Source organism: Zychaea mexicana (genome assembly GCF_025766255.1).
Source record: "Zychaea mexicana strain RSA 1403 chromosome Unknown BDB00scaffold_4, whole genome shotgun sequence".
NCBI lineage: Eukaryota > Fungi > Mucoromycota > Mucoromycetes > Mucorales > Lichtheimiaceae > Zychaea > Zychaea mexicana.
The window spans coordinates 97352-116803 of NW_026516667.1; the positions used below are offsets into that span (position 1 = coordinate 97352).

A 19452-nucleotide genomic window follows, 5' to 3' on the forward strand; every position below is an offset into this window, starting at 1 on the left:
TATTTTTAGTAGTAGCATGCCTTTAAAAGTGAAAGCGATCATATTTGAAAAGCGAGCATTGCTTTGGCGTGCCAAAGGACAAAGCGAAGTCAGCGGAACTAGTTGGGCGGCATCCTTTGGCAGGGACTACTGTGGAGGTTTTCGCCTCGCCATTTGAGGTATACTGCCTTCCCTAATGAGCTAAACCAGCGTTCGTACTCCACTATACGAACGGTATTTTCATTCCTCCTTTCTTATATACGTACAGTACTACGAAATATCTTTGTATTTTATGTGATTAAAAACTATTACTGCCATTCTATCCTTACTATTCTTTCTGCTCCTGTTTCTCCTCAGCAAAAGTACCGTTTCGACAATGAGTTTAGTGTGTAAAAGATCATAGTTGTAGCTCTTATAGAGCTGGCCATGTCACTGTATTTCTTTCAGAAACTCAACGATTAAATCAATTGAACTAACAGTTTGATAACGGCGAGTCAAACAAGGTAATAAAGCTTAAAGGGTCAGTTCCGTACTTAGAGGTCTATTGAGCAAAATTGTAGCATCGACACCTCTTTCTTTTCCGCAGATTTCTCCGGCTGCGTGAACTACATGTCATTAGCACGAAACTAGCTGTAGCTCTTTACAGACGGGATGGAGCAGTGGATTTGAAAGAGAAGACAGAGACTACAAATGCAAAAGAGATAAATAACAAAAGAAAAAATACTATTGTCTTTTGCAATGTAGGAAGCACTATCGCGTCTAATATGTAAGTATATGGCAACGGGCCACCAACAAATAGCGCGTTAGAAACATAAGTATTGCTGGTATGTCATGCCATTCTGTCGCTCCTTTGCCATCTATGAATTGATCTAATGACAAGGCGTTTGTGTTGAAAGCATGCTTATTGTATGTATATTGAATACACCGGATTAAGCCAGACGATTATTGACTATACCTTATTTTGGGATGTTTGGTAAGAAAAAAATGTGCTTGACTGTGAGGGCCTGTTGATGCAAAGGGCAGCACTCATTGCCTTTTGGCTTTTTCTTTTGTCTTTCTCGGCAATTGCCAAGTGCTGCCGATACTCGCTAATTATTGACCACAAAAGCATCATAATCAATCAAACCGACAATTTATTTAAAGATAAAGACAGCAATAGAAACAAGCTGTATTTGCAACATTAAAACTCGATGTATAATTAATTGATAGCCGAACAAGACAGTCATATTAGATGGCTCATCAAAAATAGCCTTTTTTGTATAAAAAAATTCTAGCTTCTGCACTCAATGTAAGACTGTTGACTTGTACCGTAGCGCATGAGCGGTCAGTTTTATTTTCAGAAGCAGGATACTCTTTGGATAGCAGGTAGTGCATGGGAACCGTAATCAATGTGATAACAATCCTTAAGAGTGTATACTAATTGTGAGAAACTAAAAGGTCTACGGAAATGCAGTAGACAGCATATGCTAAGATTTTTTATGGGACTGATTTATTACCTTAGGAGCTTTGCTAGATCCTCGGTACTTCTTGTTGAGATACCACGATGTAGGACCAATCAGGTGACCCTCTTTGGGTCCATTGAGGAATAGCCAAAAGAAATTGCTACTGGCTACACTATCTCTTTCTCATCAAACATAGTGGCAGACTAGTTGTATAGCATGTGTCATCAAATGGATAACAAGTTCCGTGCATTTACTCCCAAACTTTTGGAATCTTAGCATAATCTACTGGTTTATGAGGATACTGACAAAAGAATATTGTGCGGTGCCTCATTGACATGACACCTTGACAATAGCAAGTCAATTTCCAGTGCTAATTTAGGCATAACTAGCAACAACTCAACACTGTACATACAATAACCTGATGATAGCCCTGTGTATCTTATGCTGCGGTATCAACTCGCTCACTTTGTACTAGGTACTATATACTGCATTGATGGCATACTCATTTACAGTAGTAAGACTCAATACATGTGTGTTGCAGAGGCTAGAAGAGAGATTTACCGCTTCGACGTGACAATGTACTAGTTACAAAACATCTGCTGTTGCCAGAATTGCCAGGTATGGTCTCCCATTGTACCGACTGTATTTTTTACCACGGTTCTGTTTGGCGCTTACATGAGATTATTGTGTTTTTACGCATGAAGCCCATGAAGCTGTAAAAGATGGCTGTGATTAAAATATTGGATCCAACCTGGCTACTTCGTTTGAGCGCCAGGCTTTTGCAAACGTTCTCTAGCAAACGCCAAGTTAGCTTCTTCTTATCATACTCAGCAATTTTTTTTGCCTAGTATCATAGCTACTCGTATAGCTTCACTCAAAAGCACCAGCGAATATGTCTCTGCTACTAGTGGTATTTTTGAGCTCGAGAAGTTACGAATAGCACTAACGTAAGTATATATTTTTCTTTGATAAAAGGCGCTATCGGACCCGAGTCTCATGCACAGCTTTGTGGGGAGAAACCGTCGCCACGTTTTGCCGAATGGGGTAGAGCGCTGAGAATAGCTCTGACTAAGCGCAATGCATCATTTTTATAGCATTTTAGCGAGGTCAGAAAAAATAGCCCCATTGCAACCCACCTTTCATTCTTTTATATCTACTTTGCCCTCTTTTTTCTTTATTAATTTAAACTAAAATTTAATTTGCATGCACTTGTAAAAAAAGAAAAAGCCCGAATGTCATCATCAAGCGCTTCTTACACAACTCAGATTCGTTTTGCACGAGCACTTAGTGTTGTGCGTGCATTACCCGATCGTGGAGCACTCCAACCGACTGCAGCCGAAAAACTTAACCTCTATGGTCTATACAAACAAGCTACGCAAGGCGACTGTAACATTTCACGACCCTCATCAAAGCAAATGGGTCGCTATGCCAAGTGGTAAGAAAAGCGTTTCTATAAATATTGCTCGTGGACAAATAGGAAAGAGCGCTGTTTATGCTTTTCTTTGTTTATACCATTTGTTGTTAATTGTTTATGTGACAAAAATAGGAAAGCATGGGAACGTCGTCGTGGAGTGGGTCCAGTGGAAGCTCAAAAGATGTATGTTAATGCTTTGATTGAGCTGCTGGTCGAGGTAAGAAGCATCTTTCATATGTTTAGTCTTGAAAACATATTCTTCGATAGCATAACAAACACACCTTGCTTTCTGTATACATCGTCGACACACTCATAGTTCATCCATCGCTATCCGGATCACGAACAGGCGCCTTCGCTTTCCCAGTCGCTTCACTATATTGAGCTGAGCGAAGACGAATCCAACGTAGAAGAGTCCTTTGTGGACGCGTGGGATCCAGATGATGCAGAAAAGGAAGAGTACTACCTCGCCCATCTAGGACCCCATCAACTGGATGAACGGCAGCTGGATCTGTCGTCGCCCGAACAACGCTACCACAACCATCTTTTGGATACACCCTCGCTAGCCACATTCCCATCCAGCACCAACAACAGCACATTCCCTGAAACTCCCGAACTGTCTCCACATTACTCACAACAGAATCAAAAGTACTGGCACCGCAACAATAGCAAATATGCACGACCGATTGATTTCCTGGCACACGGGGCCAACAGCAGTGTCACATCCGATACGGACACAATGGATCGTGAAGTAGCAGCCGCCACTGCATCCTTGGCCTTGTCATCGCCCAACTACCATCCATACACACCGGCTACCAACGGCAGTAGCACTCGCAAACAGTCTGTAGACAAGACAAACAACAGCACTGTAACACCTTCAGCAGCAGCAGCAGCAGCAAAGAGCAGTAGCAGCACAACAGCCGCCAGTAATGATGGCAGCAGTAACAAAAAGCAACGCGTTGGTGATGTCTCTGAGCGAGCGCTGGAGAGTTTACAGACCGAGGTCACTGCGCTATCGGAACAAATTGACAGATTAACACGGGGGATGGTTGAGCGCGACGAACGACAGCGGCAAATGCGCTGGTCATGGATGCGCCTGATTAAATCAATCGCCAAGCATACGTTGATCAACTCTTTGGTACTGCTCCTTGTATTCATGGTCTTGTGGCGCAGAAAGTCACCTGTGGCGTTAGCAATCGTAGGCTATGTCGGTCCTCAAGCGCAAGAAATCATGCGCTACCTAGTACGACGCATCGTATTCTGGAAGGTGACCGTGTGAACTACCACTGCATGACACAGTTACGCCTCCTCCTACCCCCTTCATCCTTCTTTTTCTCTTTTTTCTTCAATTCTTTGTATACGTCCATATACTACTACATATATTACCGCTCACCATACCTTCCATACCCTCTCCATCTACTGTTTTGATACAAACGAACCGCATCCCGACGGGATCTAGCAAACAATAAGGAAATAAACCGAACCTGCAGCAAACCTTATTTTACTTCGCTCGTACTGTAATCACGAGTTATAATAAGATAAATAGTGAAAAGTCTTTTTCTCTTTCCTTTCTTTCTTTACGCGGATGATTCCTCCCCTGCATCAAGACATCAGCAGTCATGGTTATGACAGGAGTCCTCGCGGTCGGTATATAAACCTTCTTGCTCTCGGCAGCCTTTTGCTCTTTGTTACGACGACCTTTTTATTCTGTTTCGACCAAGACGGCTTCCAGTGTTTTTGCTCGCCTTTTTCGTCTGATCAGCCTCCAGCAAACCCACCACCGCCGAACAAAGACATCGACATGCCCAACAACTGTCCTAATAATTTTGCAGAGTATGTCATCAAGAGCACTTTGATCCTCATCAACTGCGATTTCTCTTCCTTCCTTTTCTGCGCATGTAAAGAGCGTGTGTTGCATATAATGCATTCATCATCGCTGGATCTATCATTATATGTAACCAGAAAACAACTATTTATGCAAACAACCATGTAGCTACGCCGAAACGTTTCATGACCCGGGTAGCGGTGGTCCATTGAATCTACCCTTCCAGCGACCTGTAGAAGCATGTCGAAGATTTACCAGCAGCGTCGTCAACACAGCCGTTGAAAGTCTAGCATCCAAAGTATATATCGCATTTCCTCGTCTTTTTTCGTGCCAGAACCAACATGTCACTCGTGACATCGTCATTGCATAATATCACTTACCATTGCTCTTAGATTGCGGATCTCGATCTGGCACGACTGTTCACTAATACCTATCCCAACACCCTCGATACCACAATCGAATCCACTCAATGTATCAATACAACCGATTGCAATCCATTATCATTTGTCATTACCGGCGATATCCATGCCATGTGGCTCCGAGACTCTGCCAACCAATTACTTCCCTATCTCGACTATGTAAACAAAGACCTAAGTCTAAAGCGACTGTTCCTGGGCCTTATCCATATGCAAGCAAGCTTGATAAAAGTGGATCCGTACGCCAATGCTTTTAATGCGCCCAAATCCATGGCAACAACTGGGACCGAATACGGGCATGTTGATAGAGCTTTCAGCAATGAAGGTTAGTAGTATGAGTGCTACGGCAAATAAGCGGAAAATTGGAAGCGGCACAGAGAGCGGGTAATCGATGACTTGCTTAGGGATGGAACTTTGAAATGAGACGGCGTAAGGGGAAAAAGGGAAAAACATAACATAGTTAAGGTTGAAATCTCAAGACGTACCTTTTTACTTCTATTTGTTTGATTACTTACGCAACAGCAGTTTTTGAACGCAAATGGGAAGTTGATTCATTGGCGTCTTTCCTCGGCTTTTCGTATCAATATTGGAATGTCACGGGTGACTCGTCATTTGTCCAAACTACTGATTGGATGGATGCTGTAGAGACCATTATTAAAACCATCCATGAGCAACAAGAACCAACTTTCAATGAAGAGACAGGTAAAGAAAAAAGTCCTCGGCGATTCTATGGACTTCTATCACCCTTCTAACCTACCAATACCAACAGACTAATGTTTGCTTAATTTTCAAAATACAAAAAGGCTATCCGATGGACAGTTACTACAAATTCAAGCAGAATACGGAAAGGCCTACAGAGACTCAATTTCTGTCTGGCATTGGTCAACCCGTAAAACGCACAGGTCTCGTCAAAAGCTTGTTTAGACCCTCGGACGATGCTACGGTATATCCGTTCTTCATTCCTGGTAACGCCATGATCTCGGTAGAGTTGGCGCATGTGGCACAGCTTGTGCAACAGAATAACGCAGCCAACAACGATCGCTTAGCCCAGATGGCTACAGAGATGACGAGATTATCAAAAGAAATCCGCGATGCTATTTACACGTATGCCGTTACCGATATCCCCGGTTACGACAAAGTATTTGCATGTAAAGTATTGTGGTGTTTTTTTGTGTGTTAAAGAGAAAGATATCAAAGTGCGTGGGAAGAGCGGTTGTGTGCTACTAAAAAATATGGACGAGCCGGCATCAACATCGTCATTATCGTTGTCGACACTATCCTAATCCAACAACGGATTCTCAAATCATTGCTATAGACGAAGTAGATGGATACGGCTCGAAGTTGATAATGGATGATGCGAACGTGCCTTCACTGTTATCGCTCAGTATGCTAGGCTTTGTCAGTGCTGATGATCCTGTGTATCAAAGCACGCGTAAATTGGTGTTATCCAGGGATAATCCTTACTACTTTTCTGGCCCGCGCGCAGGTGGTCTGAGCGGCATTGGCGGTCCTCACGTTGGGTTGAACTATGCCTGGCCGATGTCCCAAATCGTTAGGGTAAGCAGCATCGTACTTATTTAACCCTATATTATCTTGTGTGCGTGCTAACATATGGTACTTTACGCGTGCTTTGCAGATATTGACATCAACCAATGATACTGAGATTGTGGAGGCTCTTGGTATCATTCTCAGATCCACGGATGGCACCGGTCTGATACACGAATCAGTCAATGTTCATGATGATGGTAAGGAAGAGACAGAAAAAAATGAGGACGATGCTACGGACTGAGCTGATGGATTGGGTATTATGGGGAATGATACGAAATAGGCAAGAACAAGTATACACGTCCGTGGTTTGCATGGGTCAACGGATTGTTTGGCCAGGCTATTCTGAAATTGGCAAAAGAACGACCCCATCTCTTGTTTGACAGACGCTATAATTAACTCATTTAAGGTTTAATTGTATACGCCCCGGAGTCGTTTTTATAAACCAAGGCACTAAATAATAAATTACTACTACATACTAGCCGCGAAAGTATCACATAAAGCAAGAGGGAAACGGATGATGAATGGATGAGGATGATAATGATTGCGAAGTTATATAGTCAGAGGGTTCCCTGAAGGTTTCTTTTACATATACAAATAAACAAGAATATACAATGGCGGCAGAGGAAAAAGGAAGGAGAACGCATCGCTCATATTAAAGGTTACCGAGCAGGTCCAAGACGCAAGGATGGGGGCATGCCTAATGCGTTCGGTGATACATGGTTTGCTCGGGGTCGTCGGCCCGTAGATCGTTGTTGTCTCATCTTTTTCGCGGTAGTAGACGGATGGACATTCCGACGCTTCATTGAAGGTACCTTTTGTCCTGGAGCTAGCTGCTGTGTTTGCTGCTGTTGCTGTTGTAGCAGCTGTAATCGCTTGTGATGATTGATTTGTTGCTGACGGCGCATCGCCTGCCGCAAAGCCAAGGAGCTCCAGTGAGCTGGAGGAGGAGGAGGAGGACCCACACTCTTCCGCTGTGGTTGCTGTTGTTGCTGTTTGTGCTCTGGATAACGCTGTGTATAATCTTGATGCCGTTGATGCTGCTGCTTAAATCCATCTTGCTGTAGCTGCTGATGTGTCTTTGACTTTGTTGGTACTGTAGTAGGTGGCGAAGGAGTCTGCGTATTTTGTTGATGGAATGCTGAGGACGAGGATGTGGGCGTGGATGGAGAAACCGGAATCGTCATCTGATCTTGCCCTCCCCCTGCCTCGTCCATCAGTGAATTGACGCGGGCAGTAATGTCACGCAGCTGCTGTGCTAGGAACTGATCATCAGGCTGCATAAAAATTGATGTTATAGTTTGTCAGTCAACCATATCGCGTATTGATGACAATAAGCGCCGCTTAGAAGGAAGGACTGAGATATACGAATACTTACATGCATCACCATACGAGCAGGCTGGTCAGCACCAATATGGCTCATGTGTTGAAAGTTGGCAGGCTTACCAATGATACTTTTCGTCACTCGTTTGTATTTGGCGTTCCGTTTAACGGAGATGCTCTTAACATTGTGTTTTTTGCCTTTCTTTTTCTTTTTCTGTTGTTGTTGTCGTTGCTGCTGCTGTTGCTGCTGCTGATCTTGCTTGTTAGGGTCATTGTCAATGACACTGCTACATTTGCTCTTACGCCGTTGCTGTAATAAGGCTGAAAATCGTATCCCTCCTTTCTTGACATTATTACTGCTGCTGTTGTTCTTGCTACTGGCAATAATGTCCCGTTTAACATCGTCGTCAATTTCACTTTTTTCGCAAGCTACAGTGGCGGATGCACGTATGAATCGTCCCTTACTATCTACAGCGCTGTCTTGTTTTGAGGGTTTGGAGACTGTGCTACCCATATTAAGGTTTAGGAGACTGGTGGGGCAAGAAATTTAGAGAGATAGAAAAACGACAAATGGGAACTTGTTTAAGAAAAAGAAGCTCTTTAATGAAGAAGAAAGACAAGCAGGCTCATCGTCTCTGAGAGCTTCTTATATAGAAAATCAAAAAACAAACTACCCGTTTTGGGTTGTATTTGCATAGACGCCACAGCTATACGCACGAAAACCATATGATCATTAAATTTTACTGTTGTATTTGAATATACGAAAACGTTTGTGTGCACATCATCTTTCGGGATTGCGGTTGGAGTTTTTTTGTGTTTGTCTTTCGTCGACCGCATTTCATTACGAAGCCTCTACAGTACTAATTGCACATTTGACACTGAAGAGGCAGACTCCATCGAGCACAATGAGTAGGAACTCCAAAAGTAGAGAGATAAACGGTGATTCATACGAGCTTATATTTGTTTCTTCGTCAACTATAACGATAAAAGCTATAATTGGATGCGCGTCATTGTATTGGCTTCATAAAAGGGCCATCATCTTCCGATTTCAAATGTATAGCTTATACCCGGCACAATACAAAGTGCGGTTGTCGACGAAACTCCACTTGGTGCCTCAGGATCACCGCTTTTGCTATTTGATCATAGCGCACCATTTTCACTGCGCGACCTCTGTAGTGGCAAGTCGAAGAAAGGTGTGGTGCTGTTGGTCCAATCGGTTCCTGCGTCGTAGCAGCTCCTCCTCGTCATCTGTAGATCCCCCATGCCTTGTGTATCTGACAGTTGATCGACAATTCGCAGCAGCCTCATAAAGCTAGAGTGCCCATCACAAACAATGCAGCAGATAGTCGTCACACGTGCAAGCACTACATATAAAAACCGTGAATACATTTCATTTTATTGTACTACAAAAACGATGGCTCCAACTACTAACGAAATTCATCATTATTGGTTGGTACGGGTTATCATACTATAGTGACTAGTTATTTTTTGTCGATTTGAAGGTATTGATTAAGTACGCCCTAAAAATGAAACGATTAAAGGATGGAAGGTGTCTTCAGTTTTCTTCATATATATGACAGTGTCTTACAGCAACTCGCTATACTTACCTTCCGAATATGCGAGTGGGGTAACTGGATAAACTGCCCAAATCGTTCCTGCCGCTCCTTTAATCATATTAAATCCTTTCCCTCGCAAAAAATTACAAGCTCATCATATTACAGAGCTCAATGATAGGGTTTCCCGGGGCTGTCTTCCCGTGTTCGTATCTGTTATAACGTCGTCAAGAAGTCTTCCGTGCTGCTGGCTTGTCTGTACAGGTAGATCGTCACCAACTATTACAATAGACAGCTTTTTTTACCACCACGACCACCATTTCTCCAACAAACAAATACATTTTGCCGCTTGCGCGTTTGTAGCGCTATTATAAACGCGTCCGGTACGCGACTAATATATAAGAGATTCTGTATTACGTGCAAAGGTGATGCACTGCGTAAGAAGGCGACATTCTTTTTAGTTCGACACGAAAGTAATGTGGCTTCTTCTTATGTGAGCACTTGTTACAGTAATCTCTGTTGATAAATACTTTTCCTCAGGGATGTGTTGCTGAAACCCTGTGTGTGCACCTTGTGGCTTGACGGGTGCACGCACCTTCCTGTATGGATAACAAGCGGCGACGTTGTCGGGACACGCCCTGCATGATACCGGTGAAACATATTTCGTAGGACAACCAATACACGCAAATCACACACGCCTTCTTCTTGACCGCTTGACCGCTTGACCGCTTGACCATGTCTCTTCTGCACATGTTTTTTTCTTCCCTACCCTTTGCTTTCTCACATGTTTTTGAATGACGAATCACAAGTCACGTGACGTGTTTTTTTAAGACAGGGGTTTGAGTTCAAAAAATGTAAATACGCCCACATTTCTCAGGCCATTCCCTTTTTTCTCTTCACTCTTTCTTTCCTTCATTTTTCTATTTCCTTCACTCCCTTGAAATCCTCCTGGTCTTCCTCTTGGCTCTTCCCTTGGTTCTGGTCTTCCCTTCGCTCTGGCTCTTCCCTTGGTCCTGGTCTTGCCTCTGTCGGTCCTGGTCTCAGCCTTTTTCCCGTGGTCCCCCTGGCTGCCTACAACCGGTCCCTGCTTGGGGCTGTCTAGTCTGGCGTTCAACGGTGTTGGTCACAACCGGTCTTCAGGCGAGATCAGAGGACGGAGAAATCCTTTTCGGTTTTTCGCCATAGAAATATGGTAGTGTCCTTTCGGTTGGATGCCTTGTCTGCTGGTCTGGTCTGGTCTGCCATGGTGGGGCTCGCATGAGGAGCCAGGTGCCACCGTAAATCGCGTTCGACTCTCAGGACTCGACTATCGGCAATCGACTGTCTGGCAATCGACTGTCTGGCGATCAACTCTCTGGCATTCGTCTCTCTGGCATACGTCTCTCGGCAATCGACGCTCGGCATTCGACGCTCGGCATTCGACACTCTGGTATTCGACTCTCGACAATCAACTCTTCGGCATTCGACGCTCGGCAATCAACGCTCGGCAGTCGACTCTCGGCAATCAGCTCCCAGCTTCAGTGTTCGGCTCCCAGCATCCGAGTATCCAGTAAGCAGCTCCTCCAGCATTCGACAACAGCAGCAATTTTTTTTCTTTTTCTTTTTTGGGTGTTTCGAGAGTCAATTCTTTCCCCTACCCCCACCCCTTCCCTTTCCTCTTCCCTTTCCTCTTCCCCCACCCCTTCCCTTTCCTCTTCCCTTTCCTCTTCCCTTCCGTCCTTCCCTCCCTTCCTTCCCTTCCGTCTACCCTTCCATCTTCCTTCCGTCCTTCCCTTCCCCCTTCCCCACTCACAGGCAATCCACAACCGATTGCTTGCACTTGACTCTCGAAACGTAGCGTACGTCATGGTTCCCACTCGTTTGTACCATGATGGCTGGGTTTGTGGTTGATTGACCCAGCCAAATGTGTGGGAGACTGGGACTCCCAGGCCGAGGCATTGGTGGCTTTCTTTTCCTCCCCCTTTTACATACTTCTTCTGTTTCTTCTTGCTTTCTTCATGCTTTTTGTATAGCCTGCAGGTTGTGCGAACTGCTTGTTGAGGTCACTTTGTAAAATCGCGTTCTTATTATTTGTCTTTATTGTCCACTGATTGTGTTCTTTTAATAAAATTTGTACCCTTCGACTATTGATATTCATAACGATAACTTTTGTCTTCTAGAAATTGTTTCTTTACTCTATTATTACAATGAATAAAAACCCGCTCCTTTACTTTATGCCCTGCTCTAACTCATTTACAATTTCTTTCCTTGTGAAGGGATTTAGGAACTGTTAAACCTTGCAATTGTCATTTTCTTTTTGATCATGTTTGAAAGCAACCGCAATGGCCCTGTTTTAATTGAAGCTGTCAACCTCAAACAGAGGTTTACGTTTGCGTTGACTTTATTTTTCGTTGCGTTGACTTGATCGTTTTTTGGATCTCGTCTCCCGACTTCGCATATATAACCCAGGCAACTGTTTGACACAAGCCGAACGCACGAACCATGTCAAAGCGTTGTGGAACCGGCCCATTATAGTGCCAATGTATGGGGCGATTGGGAGAAAGTGAGCTGCCTTTCGCTTTTCATATGAAAGTACCATATGAGCGTTTTTCAGCTGGGGACAGTTTGGTATACCACAGCGCCTTTAATTGGTTTATTTAGTCATTCTGGTTGTCTGTACTGTTTCGAAATAAAAGCTGTCGAATTATACTATAGTTTCTACTCGTCGCATGTGCGGGTACCCACGTACGAGGATTTAAAGCAAATGGGTTCTGGCCAGTTGGCCTCGAAAGTAATAAGTCTCGCTGGGCTGCTAAGATGTGATGCCTCTTTACCTTCGGACCGACCTCCGACGTTTTGTCGTATTAAGCTACATAGTATCTTTAATTGTTGACCATATAAACTTCCATTCGCCGAGATTTTGGACTCTGTGTTCATATTATCTATCATACACGTGTCATAATACGCTAGATAACCTAACTTAGAATAGCACTTAACTAATTACATTGCGAAAATAGCGAAGCTGCATCTGTATAATATTATACAGCCATAAACAACTGACAGCATACATGGAAATGATACTGCTGATTTTGTTAAATTCTTTACGATGGTTCATGGTCAGTTTACTTAATAACATAAGAGGAGCGTCATTTACAATATGTATCCAGTACATGTAGTAGAGTTATCGATCGTTAGAAATATGTAGAGAAATGATAACTCCTACACATCACACTTAGCCTTACTGCTACTACTTGGTTTTTATTGATTCCAAGTGAAAAAAAAACGCACCCGATATGATAGGGACAGTTTGAATAAGTATTATTTTTACATCTCAATTTACAAAAAAACACCTTTTTTTGTTCAATCCATTCCTCCAAAGTCTCTGCTGGCCGACCAAGAAAGATAGACAAACCGGGTGTTGCGTTACGATTTCGAAGCATTGAACGACGACTGCAAGAAAATATACGCGAGACTGTGAGGCATACTAGCTTGCCAATATTCCCGGTGGAGCCTAGTATAGTTATTTTCTCCTCGTAAGCCATTGTTCGTCGTGAGTTTTGCTTAATACACTTTTTATATCTTTACATCCTTTAAAAAAAACACCGGAAAATGGTATACCCTTTGCCATCCTAGTTTAGTGATGTGCTACCGTAATGAATGCTGCCGAATTAGTATGTGTAACTTTTTACAGCGAAGACGAAATCGTGCATATCGCGATTCTAGCTATGTATCGTATAAAGATGATAAATAAGCCCCGTGTTTTGTGACATTTAACAAGGCTCGTTTATTGTGTCTTCTTAAAAGTTTAACGTTGCAGATATCGTGCAAATTGCGTAAGAAAATGAAGCAACGATCAATTAAGGCATACATTTGTAGGTATGCTATTACCATATTGTTTCTCATGTGTTGCATTTAAACTATATTTACGAGGACCAAAATAATGATCGTTATTATTAACATTATTCATGTCATTTTCCTGCATAACGTTACGCTATGTTATAGAAAGGCCGACTTGTTCTGTTTAATCCATTGCTCCAACGTCTGAGGGGGACGGCCAAGGAGGATTGATAAACCGGGTGTGGCTTTTACATTTGAGAATGCGTTCGTCATCAGCTGAAGGGACATGTAGGCGTGCAGATGTGACATGCCGGCTTGTTTGGTCATCATATCGTAGCTTTGCTGCTCACTTGCGCGCTCGTATGTGATATTCTTTCCAAGCACCTTGGATAAGATTGCTGCGTGTTCTGTTGGTGTTCTTGGGTCACCGATCATTTCGTACACTGCGTCGCCATGCTTCTCGACAGTATCCAGCAGGATATTAGCCGCAACATCAGCGATATCGTTCGGAGAAATCCACGCCTGTGTCTCGTTCGGGTCTCGTGTACTGATGACTTTGCAAGCGCTTTTGATGGTGAGAACATCTGTTGCCAACTGATTTGACATGAAAAAAGCTGGTCGTAAAGTCACCAAGGCTTTACGATTTGGGATAGACAGCAAGGATTTTTCAACTTGGACAGCCACTGAGTTAAACATCACGCTCCGATAAGGCATGGATGCAGCTACGCCTCCAAGCATCAGAACCTGCTGAACACCAGCATTGTATGCTTTTTCGGCAAATGCACGCGGAGTAGCCAGATATGCGTTCAAATCGGTGGGCTGGATGAGGAGAAACAGACGTGCATGTCCGGAAATCGATTGTTCAAAAGCTGTCCGGTTGACATAGTCGCCTTGAACAATTTGCAGCTTGCCTTGAGGATGATCATTACCATAGAGCTCTTGGACTTTGGCAGGTGATCGTGCATATAGTGTAACAGCCACTTTTGGATCGGACAACAGTCGGCGCACCAAGGGCTGACCAATGTTGCCTGTCGCGCCAATCAAGAAAATTCGTTCTTCATAAACCATGGCTTGCTACTGTAGGTGTTGTTCTTTTAAAGTGATATATAGAGCCCATTTTTATATGTGTAATAAGCACCTAAGACTGCATTGTTATGGGAAAAAAAAAATATTTAAACAAAGGAAATTTACGCTATCCTGCCATATGGAGTATTGTTTCGTCAGCGGGCGAATAGTTTTACCGATGATGCGAGTGCTCAGAACGGAAATTGAGCCAGATCCGGCTATGAGAGCGATATGCATAAAAAATTGTAACAGAGCAACTTTTTACTGTTTAGCATTTAGTGTGTGCTATATATGGTAGTCTATGGCGAAACACCATCATGTATCTTGTCAATGCTTTACTAACACGAGAAAGTTCAAACCACAGAGGAAAGTTTATATTCGATACAACATAAATATATTATACTTTATTTTCCTGCCTTTTCAATTAGTCTTCTTTCACTTGAAACCAATGATTTTCAAGGTGCCATTGGGCATCATTTCGCCCAACACAGAAGTCATAAACCAACCATCCGCATCCATCACAGCCTCGGTTGCTTCAGGATCGTTCCAGTATCCAGCAAACACATTGTTGCCACGAATCCAGACTTCGCCACGTGGATTAGGAGTATCACTGCTCGTCATGTTGCGGTCAGGCAAATCTTCCAATTTGACTTCATTGCATGGCAGAGGAGCACCACAGCTGGCAGGATCAGCAAGGTAGTCATAAAACATGGACAATGTCGTTGTGCCACAGGTTTCTGGTCGGTTAAGAGATTTAAGCACCTGTGTACCGAGCACAGTTCTGAAGAATGGTGCCAAAGAACCACTTTGCAGTTCTAAAAATCAAAGTCATTTCTTGTCAGTAAAACAATGATCGGATTGGCGAAACCAAGAGAACCAGTCTGTACCGTTGTCGATGATTAGTAGACGAATGTTGCTGCCAAAAGTCTTTTGTCGAATGTCTCGGAAAACAAGCATGTCATACTTGCTGTCTGCAACCAAGCGACCGTCTGCAAAGTATGCTTGCTTTCTGTCCATGCCACGACGGAACAAGAACGAATTACCATACCGCTTTTCAATGTTTTCCTTGACCTGATCGAGGAATGGTGCGCCACTAATGAAGGGAAATATCGATTTCTTTATTCTCTTTGATCTCAATAAAGGGTTTTCGATAAAAGAGTAAAAGAGATTCAAGCTTACCTTGCATAAATAGTAGGCTTGGCTTCCAGAGCAGCCGAAAGATTGGATGACACATCCACTTTGACATCGCCATCACCAACTTCATCGCCATATGCAATTGATCCTCCAGTGACACAGATAAGACCAGTAAGAACATATCCAAACACATTATCTATATAGTTTTGTTTAGTGAGCTATTAGTATATTCGGCGTGGAAGCCATTTTCATCAATAAATCACTTGCGCTCTTACCAATAGGAAGGTTATGCATCAATCTGTCCTTTGGAGTGATTCGTTGTTGAGGGGGTATGACTGCCATATAGCTTGCTAACGAATCACAAAAAGATGGAAAAAGGTAAGGTCATGCGCTTCCCGCCCAGACCATCCATGCAATGCCCTTGAAATCTTACCAATAACTGAGACAATATTCTAAGAAATAAACCACGCGACTAAAGTGAATACACAAAATTTGGGAAGAATTCGAGGTGTATGCATAATCAATTACCTTGTGGGTCAACACAGCACCTGCCTTACCACCTTCGTGCTAATTTTGAATCATATACACATAATTATTAGCACCATACTTGTATTTCCTCGTTTTTCTTTTCTTTTAGTTGATAAACCGTACGTCGTTGGAAGTGTAGTAGATACTGGCAATGTTGGTGTTTTCTATGAACAGGATTTAGATTTCTTTTGACCCAAGGAAAATCTAGAGTTCAGATATGCTTACGTGGTTGGCTCTGTTCTACTGGATCCTGGGATCCCTTTGCTACAACATCCTTAAGACCTGTCACCTGGATATTCAACTTCTCTGCCGCCTCCTTGCTTGCCGCATTGACGTTGCCAAGGACAACCAAGTAGCGAACGCTCGTCTTGGCCCCAGACAATACAGATAATACGCGATCCATCAAGCCATCATCAACAATAAGGACGCTCAGATGCGATTTTTCAAGAACGTGCAAAAGATGCGACGAAGTCGACTCTGCAGAGATAGGCACGGTCACAAGGCCTCCGCAGTGGCATCCTATTATGCATGTATCATGCGGGCAGAATCCTGCATTTAGCGATTTTACTATTTCCCACAATAATATCTTTCAGGTTACGCTACTCACCAAGCTGAATAGCCAATGTATCTTCAATAAGCGATGGTAAAGTGATTAATTGGATGATTTTGACATTTTAAGCTCGGGGTTTATTGTATACTTCTTTCTATTTAAAAACAAAATACCTGGAGAGTTGGCTGCATACAATCCTACAAACGACGATTCGGTATCAGATAATGGCTGCAATCCTGCGGTGCCGACCAAGCCAGAATAGACTTGCTTGGACTTTTTCTCGATTGCATCTAATAGAGCATAATTATCAATGCCATAGTTCTTTCTATGGCTCTCCATCATCATTTTTCTTAACGTCGTAGATGTATGGGTTATACGATTTACCATAGTTGCACTGTCGAGAAAAAAAAAGAAATACACATAATGAATATTTTAGGTTGCCGATCAATAAGGGGGTCAAGGAGAAGCCAAGGTTTTATTGCTTTACCCAGTTGAAGGACTTGTTGTCACGCTTTCCAGCAAACACGTTCGACTTGTGCTTTTCAAAGGCAGCTTGATAAAAGTCACGAAGCGTACGAATGGTGCGGTCAATGGTCGAAAGAAGAGGTGCACCATTGGGATACATTCGTGAGCGGTAAACGGCACTACTGCCTGGGTATCGTACACGCGAGACATCCGATTGCGTGTTGAGCAGTAAAGGATGAATGTCAGGTCCACGTGAATTGCGAGCAGAAAGAATAGCGGCTGCACTGAAAATGGAGGCTAGCAGTGCGTAGCTGAGAGAATCGAGTTCAAAGCTCATGGTTTCGTTTGCGTTTGCGTTTTACGATGAAGAAAAGAAGAGAAGGAAGGTTCAATGGGCCGAATTAGAGGCGTTGAAAATGCGTGGGGAGCGGAATTACTATTTTCAGCTGAAATTACATACGCTTGTTCATGCTGCTGCTGCTGCTGATATAGTGTTTGTGCATATTATGGAAATGTAACCATGCCAACGACCCTCCCCCTCGCCACATTGCCTGCGACAAGTCATCAAATCTTACTATGGGCTAGATTATCAAAATTATCAAAGTACTATTTTACAAAAATGCAGCTTTATTTTGCTCTACCCATTGCTCCAAGGTTTCCGGGGCACGACCAAGCAGAATCGACAAGCCGGGTGTGGCCTTTTGGTTGCACGATTGTGATAGCTGCAAGAATACCCACGCCATTATATGTGACATACCGGCCTTCGTGGTCAGCAACTTGTAAAACTCCTCGTCAGAGGCCTTTTCATAAACGATCTTTCTGCCAAGCACTCGAGTCAGGATTTCGACATGTTCTTGTGGTGTTACCGATTCACCGATCATTTCGTACACTGCATCACCGTGTTTCTCGACAGGCTCCAGCATGACGTTAGCAGCAAGCTCGCCGATATCCCGTGGGGAAATCCATGGTTTTATTACGGTAGGCTCGCGGGAATCGATAACCTTGTTGGCGTTCTTGACAGTAGATGCATCCATGGACAATTGGTTAGACATAAAATATGCAGGACGCAATGTGACAACCGTTCCACGGTTCGAGATGGAAAGTATAGACTGTTCGCGGTAAACGCCAGTTTCCGTAAGAATTGAACTTCGCCACGGCATGGATGAGTTGATGCCGGAGATCAGAACAACTTGCTTCACACCAGCAGCGTATGCCTTTTCGGATAAGATACGCGCACTTTCATCACCCACTTGGTGACCTAAGACGAGCAGAAAGAGACGAGTATGGCCAGTAATAGAATCTTGAAATAGTTTCAGGTCCTCCAAGTCGCCTTGGACGATTCGTAGCTTCTCGCTTGAATAGTCAGTAGCAGTAAAAAGTTCTTGGGCCTTGACCGGGGTTCGCACATATAGCGTCACAGATGCTTTGGGGCTCGACAACAACTTGCAGACAAGGGGCTTGCCGATATTTCCAGTTGCGCCTGTAATAAAGATGCGTTCTTCGTATGCCATAGCGCTGTGTTTTAGAAAAAAATGAGCTAGGAAAAGAGAAAAGGGTGAATATAGTGAATTTAATAGCTCTTTTTTGCGTGGGGAAAAGTGGGGGTTTATAAAGGAACCATAAACCCTGAAAAAGCGCATGTATTTGGATTAGTAATTAGTCTTGTAAAACTTCGGCATATTCGTCGCTGCCGAGTCTAAATCAGTTATGCCGCATGTAGAGCAAGTATGTGTTATTGTTTACTGCGACACAAATAGGAAGGTGCATTTCTTACTTAGCCACTTATTAATATAGTACATTGGATTTCTGCTTTCTTTCTCGTAATTTCACATAGTTCTCCAGATCCACACCGTTTCTCTTATCGGCTTTCTGTCAAAATAAAACTCGTGTTTTTATTGCTATGGCAATAGTACGACCACGGTATCCTCTATAGTATGTAGCTGTCGACCCTTGCTTTTTTTTCGTGTATTGACATCGTAAAATAATCGTAGTTGTCCATACATGAATACCACCTGTCAATAGCGCAACTTTAAAAAAAACGAGCAATATACACAGCCACACAACCACACAACTAGATTACACGAGAAGCGGTGACATGCACCGAGAATCCGCGCTCTACTTCTAGACGTGTACGTACAAGTAGGTCTCAGCATACCGAAAAATGTCCGCACTACTGTATGTGATGCTTCAAGGTCGTTTATTAAAAAAGATAGTTTTAATCATGTAGATAGCTGCATCATTCAGATGAAACATATATGTGATTATTTTGTTAATGGTATAGCCAATAATGGCTATACTTTGATATACAAATTCTATTGACGAGGACGGAACTAAGGTAGTGGGCTGAAGCAGGTTACAGGGAAGTTGTTATACCTACTAACAATGTCCCAGTCTCGTTCC

The 19452-nt window shown here is 43.2% G+C and overlaps 9 protein-coding genes across 9 annotated transcripts; 2 read left to right on the forward strand and 7 right to left on the reverse strand.

The window, feature by feature from the left end:
• The first annotated feature begins 2536 nt into the window (after nucleotides 1-2536).
• On the forward strand, nucleotides 2537-4264 carry BDB00DRAFT_391025 (acyl CoA binding protein-domain-containing protein). Its single transcript, XM_053117201.1, has 3 exons — nucleotides 2537-2856; nucleotides 2968-3052; nucleotides 3152-4264. Exons 1-3 carry the CDS (start codon nucleotides 2654-2656, stop codon nucleotides 4109-4111), a joined length of 1248 nt encoding a protein of 415 aa, XP_052984827.1. The 5' UTR covers nucleotides 2537-2653; the 3' UTR covers nucleotides 4112-4264.
• BDB00DRAFT_391020 (uncharacterized protein) lies at nucleotides 4265-7149 on the forward strand. The gene is made up of 8 exons (XM_053117200.1): nucleotides 4265-4665; nucleotides 4826-4955; nucleotides 5050-5398; nucleotides 5596-5775; nucleotides 5877-6221; nucleotides 6389-6630; nucleotides 6710-6818; nucleotides 6902-7149. The coding sequence occupies exons 1-8, from the start codon at nucleotides 4418-4420 to the stop codon at nucleotides 7015-7017; spliced, it is 1719 nt and encodes a 572-aa protein (XP_052984828.1). The 5' UTR covers nucleotides 4265-4417; the 3' UTR covers nucleotides 7018-7149.
• Nucleotides 7150-7280: 131 nt separating this feature from the next.
• BDB00DRAFT_867201 (uncharacterized protein) lies at nucleotides 7281-8455 on the reverse strand (the record flags this gene model as incomplete). The annotated part of the gene is made up of 2 exons (XM_053126317.1): nucleotides 7281-7895; nucleotides 7997-8455. The coding sequence occupies 2 exons, from the start codon at nucleotides 8453-8455 to the stop codon at nucleotides 7281-7283; spliced, it is 1074 nt and encodes a 357-aa protein (XP_052984829.1).
• Nucleotides 8456-10158: 1703 nt separating this feature from the next.
• BDB00DRAFT_391118 (uncharacterized protein) lies at nucleotides 10159-11715 on the reverse strand. Its single transcript, XM_053117202.1, has 4 exons — nucleotides 11283-11715; nucleotides 11069-11204; nucleotides 10708-10788; nucleotides 10159-10590 (listed from the first exon to the last, which is right to left on the reverse strand). Exons 1-4 carry the CDS (start codon nucleotides 11339-11341, stop codon nucleotides 10321-10323), a joined length of 546 nt encoding a protein of 181 aa, XP_052984830.1. The 5' UTR covers nucleotides 11342-11715; the 3' UTR covers nucleotides 10159-10320.
• On the reverse strand, nucleotides 11137-11641 carry BDB00DRAFT_798499 (uncharacterized protein). The gene is made up of 2 exons (XM_053121616.1): nucleotides 11254-11641; nucleotides 11137-11192 (listed from the first exon to the last, which is right to left on the reverse strand). Exon 1 carries the CDS (start codon nucleotides 11629-11631, stop codon nucleotides 11458-11460), a length of 174 nt encoding a protein of 57 aa, XP_052984831.1. The 5' UTR covers nucleotides 11632-11641; the 3' UTR covers nucleotides 11137-11192; nucleotides 11254-11457.
• A 923-nt stretch (nucleotides 11716-12638) lies between the features above and the next one.
• Nucleotides 12639-13050, reverse strand: BDB00DRAFT_798500 (uncharacterized protein; the record flags this gene model as incomplete). Its single annotated transcript, XM_053121617.1, has 1 exon — nucleotides 12639-13050. A coding segment is annotated over exon 1 (206 nt), but the record flags the coding sequence as incomplete, so codon positions are not given.
• Nucleotides 13051-13236: 186 nt separating this feature from the next.
• On the reverse strand, nucleotides 13237-14430 carry BDB00DRAFT_798502 (uncharacterized protein). Its single transcript, XM_053121618.1, has one exon. It carries the CDS (start codon nucleotides 14376-14378, stop codon nucleotides 13470-13472), a length of 909 nt encoding a protein of 302 aa, XP_052984833.1. The 5' UTR covers nucleotides 14379-14430; the 3' UTR covers nucleotides 13237-13469.
• A 17-nt stretch (nucleotides 14431-14447) lies between these two features.
• BDB00DRAFT_798509 (uncharacterized protein) lies at nucleotides 14448-17527 on the reverse strand. The gene is made up of 13 exons (XM_053121619.1): nucleotides 17075-17527; nucleotides 16972-16981; nucleotides 16761-16877; nucleotides 16645-16665; nucleotides 16263-16556; nucleotides 16161-16201; nucleotides 16038-16076; nucleotides 15943-15961; nucleotides 15785-15859; nucleotides 15555-15705; nucleotides 15263-15468; nucleotides 14719-15190; nucleotides 14448-14593 (listed from the first exon to the last, which is right to left on the reverse strand). Exons 1-12 carry the CDS (start codon nucleotides 17387-17389, stop codon nucleotides 14811-14813), a joined length of 1668 nt encoding a protein of 555 aa, XP_052984834.1. The 5' UTR covers nucleotides 17390-17527; the 3' UTR covers nucleotides 14448-14593; nucleotides 14719-14810.
• BDB00DRAFT_798511 (uncharacterized protein) lies at nucleotides 17516-18707 on the reverse strand. The gene has a single exon (XM_053121620.1). It carries the CDS (start codon nucleotides 18690-18692, stop codon nucleotides 17664-17666), a length of 1029 nt encoding a protein of 342 aa, XP_052984835.1. The 5' UTR covers nucleotides 18693-18707; the 3' UTR covers nucleotides 17516-17663.
• Nucleotides 18708-19452: the final 745 nt, after the last annotated feature.